The sequence below is a fragment of the Alexandromys fortis genome, unplaced genomic scaffold, assembly GCF_014885135.2.
Source record: "Alexandromys fortis isolate MF-2015 unplaced genomic scaffold, M_Fortis_MF-2015_v1.1 scaffold_79, whole genome shotgun sequence".
Taxonomy (NCBI): Eukaryota; Metazoa; Chordata; class Mammalia; order Rodentia; family Cricetidae; genus Alexandromys; species Alexandromys fortis.
The window spans coordinates 17,816-25,983 of NW_026067964.1; the positions used below are offsets into that span (position 1 = coordinate 17,816).

General features: G+C 44.2%; 1 protein-coding gene across 2 annotated transcripts in view; it reads right to left on the bottom strand.

The window, feature by feature from the left end:
- The window catches only part of Smn1 (survival of motor neuron 1, telomeric), an 11,686-nt gene extending 4,810 nt beyond the window's left edge, over positions 1 to 6,876 (bottom strand). For both annotated transcript variants that reach the window (XM_050153885.1, XM_050153884.1), the window contains exons 1-7: positions 6,743 to 6,876; positions 5,513 to 5,584; positions 5,196 to 5,315; positions 3,989 to 4,189; positions 3,646 to 3,792; positions 1,756 to 1,848; positions 533 to 643 (exon numbers count right to left, since the gene is read on the bottom strand). In XM_050153885.1, the coding sequence (XP_050009842.1) occupies positions 533 to 643; positions 1,756 to 1,848; positions 3,646 to 3,792; positions 3,989 to 4,189; positions 5,196 to 5,315; positions 5,513 to 5,584; positions 6,743 to 6,814 (816 nt within the window). In that variant the 5' untranslated portion in view covers positions 6,815 to 6,876. The remainder of the gene's footprint in view (positions 1 to 532; positions 644 to 1,755; positions 1,849 to 3,645; positions 3,793 to 3,988; positions 4,190 to 5,195; positions 5,316 to 5,512; positions 5,585 to 6,742) is intronic.
- Positions 6,877 to 8,168: the final 1,292 nt, after the last annotated feature.

Genomic DNA, 8,168 nt, shown 5'->3' on the forward strand with positions numbered 1-8,168 from the left:
GGGGGAGGGAAAGGGGAGGCGGCGGTGGGGAAGAGACAGAAATCTTTAATAAATAAACAAACAAACAAATAAATAAATAAAAAGAAAGAAAAAAAAATAAATTTTCATAAAAAAAAAAAAAGAAGAAGAAGAAGAAGTTTGAAATGATCCAGGTAGTGTCAAATGCCTTTAATCTCAGCTCTCGGGAGGCAAAAGGATATTTGAGTTCAAGGCCAGCCTGGTCTACAAAGAGAGTTCCAGGACAGCCAGGGCTACACAGAGAAACCCTGCCTCAAAAAAAGGTTAAAAAACAAAACGAACAAAAAAGACCCCCGCACATAAAAATCAGAAGTTTGGAATCAACTCCAGCCATGCTCAGGAGGGCACTGAAAGAGGGCTGTCAGTTCTCACACTCTAAGCAGTCCTACAGCTACAAAACTACCTTAACTTTTAGTCTCCACAAACAAACTGGTTATAGTCACCCTGGCTCTAGGTACAGAAGTCGTACAACTGCGAAGAGCACACACATCAAGAAAGTTCCGGCAATCCTTACCATGTAGTAGCCAGTATGGTAGCCACTCATGTACCAAGAGATCAGCATACTACCCAGGGCATCAGTGTCATCCATACAGTCTGGAGATATGGGAGGGGGTGGAGGAATTAACTAGAAATGGAAAAGAATCCAATTAGGAAAATACTGAAATACAGGAATTCATTTTACACAGAGATAATGGATATTAATTGCACTTATTTCTACACCCCATGAGATGACTTCTATTTAATTGTTTTAAATTCTAGCACTAGACACCAGCCATAATAGTAAAAGATCAACAAGTTTAACAAAGATCAGAAACAGTTCACACAATAAATATGCTTAGATTATTTTTGTTCCATTATGAAGCTGTGCATAGGAGACAAAACATAGGTACTTAGCTTTTCCACAAGTTATGCACACATGCATGCATGCGCGTGCACACACACAGAGACACAAACACAGCACCACTACTACACACCCCACACAGCATTCTCAAGGCCACTGCAAGGAACAATTTGAGGTAGAACATCTGCCCAAATCCCACCCAAATACAGGGTGTTCAAAAACATCCTTTTAACTACTAGTTAATATCTTAAAAAAAAAAAACAAAAAAAAAAAAAACAAAAAAAAAACCATTAAAACTCCATTAGGGCCAGTTGGTGCAAGCCTTTACTTCTAGCACTAGGGAGTTCAAGGCCAGCCTGGTCTATACAGCAAGTTCCAAGATAGCCAGGGCTGCTATACAGAGAAGCCATATCTCAGAAAACAAACAAACAAAAAAAAAAAAAAAACAAAAACAAAGGGAAAAAACCTCTATTAGGAAAAACAAAAGACAGAAAACACATACACACACACACACACACACCAACCAAAACCACCCACAAGCACAAAGCAACAACGAAGAGATCTACCACGAGAAATTACAGGGCCAGAAGATAGCATCCAAGTCCTTCAGGAGGCACACAATCTCGTATGTATGGTGAGGAGGCACAGTCCTTGCTAAGAGTAGCTACCACCTCAGATTGGATACCAACTACTGCAGGAAACACACAACAGAGCGTGGAGAAGAGACTGGGAGACACTGGGTCTGAGTAACAGAGGGGCCTTCAAATCTAAGATCTGAGGTTTAAGTTTTTACCTGCTAGAACCTAACCTTGGGGTAACATACTCCAGTTCCCTATGTTTTATAAAATTCCAAACTGCATATAAAAGCTGTTTAAGCTAAACTCTTTTTTACTTACTGGAGGTCCTGAAGGGAACGGAGGCATCCAACACGGCAAGAAGGGAGGAGGGGGCGGGGGCGGCGGTGGTGGGCCATTGAATCTTAGACCTGGCTATAAAGAATATTTCAAAGAAAGTTAATATTTTAAAGGAAAATTCCTTCCTTCACTGAAAGGAGGAGTATTAAAAAACAAAGTAATAAAAACAGGAAGTGAGAGATGGCACAGCAGTGAAAAGCACTTGTATCCACACGCACAAACCTACACACAGGTAACGCACACATACACAGAAGTAACTAAATGGTAGCCTCTACGTTCTTTTCATTTCTTTTCTCTACACATTTAGTAAGTAAAATCACAGTAAAGATTTGTAACTGCCTAACCCTAACAAATAACAGACAATGTATTTACCAAGATAATTTCATCTTAAGGGTATAGCCTTTCCCCACTATCACAGAACAGTTCTGTAGTTATCCTATTAGTGGGTCTACACAATGGTTCAGCAGAGAAAGGCGCTCACCACCATGTCTGACAGCCTGAGTTTGAGTCCCCAGGCCCAAGTGGAGGAAGAGAACCAACTCCCACTGCCTGCCCTCTAACCGTATGTACACAGTACCCACCCAAATGGGTAAATGTTTAAAAACAAAACAAGTTTTGGAGGTTCTATTACTTATATAATCTAATTTAAAATACACTGTAAAAAAAATACCAAAAAGTGGGCTGGAGAGATGGCTCAGAGGGTAAGAGCATTGCCTGCTCTTCCAAAGGTCCTAAGTTCAATTCCCAGCAAACACATGGTGGCTCACAACCATCTGTAATGAGGTCTGGTGCCCTCTTCTGGCCTGCAGGCATACACACAGACAGAATATTGTATACATAATAATAATAAAAAAAGACCAAAAAGACAATGTATACATTAAGAGATTTGATCATTTCAGATTAGAAAACTTAGAAAATCCTTTGTTGTTTCTTAAATTTTCTAAAACATAATTTATTTAGCTGTGCATATGTGTGTGAGTGAGCATGTGCCATGATGCTCAAGGCAGCACACAACTATAATCCCAGCACTGGGGAGGCAGAGGCAGGATCCCTAGGACTCTCTGGCCAGTCATTCTAGCTGAATCAGCAAGCCCCAAGTTCACTGCCACACTCTCTCCCAGAAAACAGGGTGGAGAGGAATTGAGAATGATACTCAGTGTAGAGTTCTGGCTACCATAGGCACAAGTACCCACATACATACAACATGCACATATACAAACATGCATACACACACATGAATTATCTAAATACCATACTCTCTGAGGAAAAATACGACCGTTTGGTACAAAAGAACCAGCTAATGAAGGTTCTAGCCATAACCTAGCCTATAATAAAATTCTTTTTAAAGTTGACTTCTACTACTTACAACCAAAGAACCATAAGAAGAGTGTTCCCACTTTTTTTTTAATGCTATAATATGAACTGGGACAAACTAGGTGTGGTGGATGATACACGCCTGTAATCCCACAGCATTTAGCAGGTGGCGGTGCAAGGCTCTGACATTTAAGGTCATTTTCAGCTGTGAGAGACCAGGACTCAAAACAACAACAAAAACAAAAACAAACAAAAAAAAACTCAAAAAACAAAACAGAGCAAACAACAATAAAAACTGGGAGCTACTCGAGATCATGCCCATATTATATATGAATCCTATAGGACTCTTTTGATTACTGCTAATGTAACCAAAAGCACGTTAGAAAGGAAAGTACACTAGTTGGCAGTCTACTACCCCATGGCAATCTGGAGACTCTTTACTCCACTATTACCTTGCTTTTTTTAAAAAAATAGATTCTGGCCTGAAAAAAGTAGAGTTTCATATGAAAGCTATAAATTACTTAATGGAAGAGTTAGTGTTCCAACATGAAAGGTTACCTTTCCTGGTCCCAGTCCTGACCCTGGCATTGGGGGTGGTGGCGGGAGAAACGAAGTCCACGGCGCAGCTTTGGACTTGCTCTGTGGTTTACTTCTGAGAGATCTGGAGGAGTTTTCACTTTCATCTGTTGAAGCTGGGCTTTCATTCTTTAAAAAGAAGAAACATTTTTGTTATGTGTACGGCTTTGGTGTTTCTTTCTTAGCTAAAAGACAATGAACAGAGAACAAGGGAGGATGGGGAAGAATGTTGTCTAACACCTTAGTGGGTCAAAATGAGAACTGATTATAAGGCTTTTTCCTTATTCAGTCTCTGTTTCGGGAACAGACATATCCATGACCTTACCTCGTGAGTGCTCTGTCCTGTATTATTAGCTACTTCACAGGTTGGGGAAAGGAGATCAGATAGGTTTTGTTCCTCTCTGTTTCCATATCCAGTATAAACCACAACACAGGTTTCTTTCTTAAAATCAATGGAAGAAATGGTAGCTGGGTAAATGCAGCCATCTTCTGACCAAACAGCAGAACATTTGTCACCAACTTTCCACTACAAAAGAAACGAAAGATGCAGACGTCTACATGTTACTTCTTTTGACAAGAACGAACCATACACCAGCTTTCCAGCTGTAATTCCAACCCTCCCATCTACTTAATTACGGACCCTACTCAGTCCCCTGCATCTTCTCTTGCCAGTATGACAAATGGCTGTAATGTCCTCTACCACCCAATCTGTCATGAAGAACAAAACAGACCAAAAGTGTATGACACATCCACCACTCTGGACAGAAAAAAAGCAGGAGCTCATCTAACATCAACACCCTTCCTCCGTGGTAAAAATGAACTGACTAATGAGGCGTCAAAATATTTACTCTAAAAAAAAAAAAAGCTAAAACAAACAAACAATGTCACCTCATCTACAGGGCTTTGTTCTGACAGTGTGGGTTTGATGCTGGGACACCCAAGGCTGGGTGTGTACAAGGTGCTCTACAACTGGACTATACTCCCACCTCAGACCCTGCTTTTACATTAGCAGACCTAGTTACCCAAAACTTTTGTTTTCCTATAATAGTTTTTTGACTGTTGAACTGTGGGGGGGAGGAGGAGCTAGAGTTACTCATCAACTACACAGCATATACCCAGAATGCAATAAGCTATGGGAGAAAAATATATCCATGCATACCTGTGTATGCGCGTGCATATGTGTGTGTGTGTGACCTTGCCATCTCGATCACCTTAAGAAAGCAATACTGCTGGCCTGGAGAGATGGCTCAGTGGTTAAGAGCGTTGCCTGCTCTTCCAAAGGTCCTGAGTTCAATTCCCAGCAACCACATGGTGACTCACAGCCATCTGTAAAGAGGTCTGGCGCCCTCTTCTGGTCTTCGGGCATGCACACAGAATATTGTATACATAATAAATAAATAAATATTTACAAAAAAAAAAGAAAGAAAGAAAGCAATACTGCTGACTCTGCTTATAGCTCTCATTCACTCTAAATAGCGCCATCAACCCTTTCCCTCAGGTTGAGCAAGACCCTGTTTAAATAAACACACAACCTGTTTCAAGGGAGCTGTGGCATTCTTCTTTTGGTTTTTATTCTTCTTAGGGGGTTTTCTTCTAGCTGTGACTTTTGGATTATCTGAAGTTTCACAAATGTCGCCATTCTTCAGTGCATGCTATGGAAACAGTAACAGAAATAAAAGCACATGTTACTGAGGGACACGTTAGAAAGTCGCCATTCCCTAACACAACCATTACACTCTAAGATGGTCTCACAGTCCCGTCACCTAAGAAAGCCCCAAGTTACTCAGCCCCCCCCCCGACAAAATGTATAAAATGAGAAAATGAAGAAGAGTGATTAAACATTTCATACCTTAAAGGAAGCCACAGCTTTATCATAAACTTTTATCAATGCTGTATCATCCCAAATATCAGAATCATCACTCTGAAGTGAAAAAAGAATACAAATAATTTATGGACAGTTAAGATTTAATTAAAAATATATAGTAGGAGCCAGGCAGTGGTGGTGCACGCCTTTAATCCTAGCACTTGGGAGGCAGAGACAGGCGGACCTCAGTGAGTTCGAGACCAGCCTGGTCTACAGAGCTAGTTCCAGGACAGGCTCCAAAGCCACAGAGAAACCCTGTCTCGAAAAACCCAAAAAAAAAAGGGGGGGGAAGAACCAGACCACCCAGTGTACATTGAGGCCAAAAGTCAAAGTTTTCACTTAGGAAATGAACTGCTGGGCTGTCCCCAATAGAAGAGAACGATGGTGCAGCACTGCCGAATGCTGCCTTGAATTCTCTTCCCCCACCCTACACTGCAGGCAGCGATCACACTTAGCATATGAAGACTGAGCTCCTAATAATCTAAACTTTTTTTAGATGGAGCGTGTTCTATTTCCCAAGCTAGCCTCCAACCTCACAATCCTGCCTCGGCCTCTCAAGTAGTCACGGAGTGGTCACGGGAACGGTCCATCAACCTGGCTCTGACTTAACCCTCATACTTAAAAGTGTTTATTTTACTCTCTCAGAGTCCCGCTGTAGTTTAGGCTAGTCTCGAGTTCACTCTGGAAGTAAGGCTGATCCTGAACTCCTGACCCTGCTGCCTCAATCTCCCAAGGGCTTGTGACTGTAACATGCACCACGAAGCCTGGCTCAGACCTTCCGTCTCACCCACTTGAAACACTAGAAGCCTTTCTCGTTTTCCCCGCCTCAGCGCATTGCAATAGGTAGCAACTTTTCAGCTACGCAGGGCACTTCAGTTACCCTTCTCTCTCAAATTCTCTTATCCACAGCTACCCGCGAAACTAGGTCCTTCTAATGACAAGACTGTACCTAGTCTAAACTCACGCTAACATCTGGATGGTGACCTAATTTAGAACATTTCAATGACTCCTAACTGGTTCCATCGCTTCCGCCAGCCTGTCCCTGTTCCCGCACATCCCTCACAGGCTCCCAGGACCAAAGCGTGGCTCAGAGCCACTCAGGAGCCCGAGCCGCACCGGAAGCCTCCTGCGGAGGGGTAGCAGCAAGGGGCCCGAGCCGGCATTCCGAGCTCGTTCACCGCTAGCGCCGGGGTGCGCCGCCCCCCGCGACCTCACCTGGCCGGTGCCACGCCGGAAGAGCACCGAGTCTTCCTGTTCCGAAACCGCGCCGCCGCTGCCCATCGCCATGGCGAGCTACCACGGACGCTGCCGGCTCGCCCACTGACGACTTCCGTGGCAAGGGGCTTCTGGGACCGGAAGTGCACGGTGGCCGGGAGGCAGCGAGAGCTGATCCGCACGTTTTGGGCAAATGGCTAATCGGCTCCCCACTCCTATCACGGCTCTCTCCTCTTTCTCCCCTTCGCTTTCTTCTAGCTCTTTCTCTTCTTTTCCCCTCTCCCAACTTATTTTCTTTCCTCCCCCTTCCCCTCCTTTTTCGTTTTTTCAAGGCAGAGTCCCACACTTGTAGCTCAGCCTCGCCTTATAGCCCGTGCTGAGCCGGCCGGTGGTGGCGCACGCCTTTAATCTCAGCCCTTGGGAGGCAGAAGCTGGTGGATCTCTGTTAGTTCGAGGCCAGCCTGGTTTACAGAGTGAGTTCCAGGAAAGGCTCCAAAGCTACACAGGGAAACCCTGTCTCGAAAAACCAAAATAAATAAATGAATAAATATAGCCTATGCTGGTCTTTACTACCTCAGCTTCCCGAGTTTGCGGATTACAGGTTCTGTCAAATTTTTCTTCTTTAAACAATAGTTTTAGTATTTAGTATTAACAATGGCACGTAACCCGATAGAGCTGTAATAAAGGCATTGTTACGGTCCAAAAGAAGCCCCCAAGAAAAGACCAAGAATTACGTATGTAATAAACAAAAGCGCTGTATTAATTCCAGCGTTGGGGTGGCTCACGGTGAACTCCCCCCCACCCCCACCCCCGCCAAGAAGGTCGCAAGCTCCTTTTAAGCAGACTTAGGGGAAATCCAAGGAGGAGGGATTAATCTGGTACTGATTGGTGGAGGAAAGATTAGTCTGGGGGCTGATTGGGGATCCTAGTGGTAGGGACCTTTCAACAGCAGGGTAGGGGAAGCTATTTGCTGAGACGGCAGAAGGCCAAGGGGGCGCCCGGTGATTGGTTGCCCCTCAGCTGTGTTCCACTTCCTACCCCCGCCCCCCAGAACTGTTTGCTCACCTCCAGCCACCTCCAGTAAACCTAAACTAAGGCCTGGTCCCTGGCAGGGGCTGTTAGAAACCTGTCATGGCTCTGGTCTCTACCAGGGCTACTAGGAGTGCCTGTCAAGGCTCTGGTTTGGCACACACCCCCAACACACACCCTTTCAGGCATCCTCTGCTTGTTGGTTCTTGATGCACACAACACATAACTGTATCAGGTGATGCATTGGTGGTATAGGGCTTTCCACTGCAGTGTTACCATTTCATAATGGGTCCCAGGTGGGGGACCCATTTCCTTGGTCTGGCGTGTCTGGTAAATTCTTGGGCCTGGTTTTCCTGATAGGATTTTGATATACCCTTGTGACCCCGTAGTTAGTCTC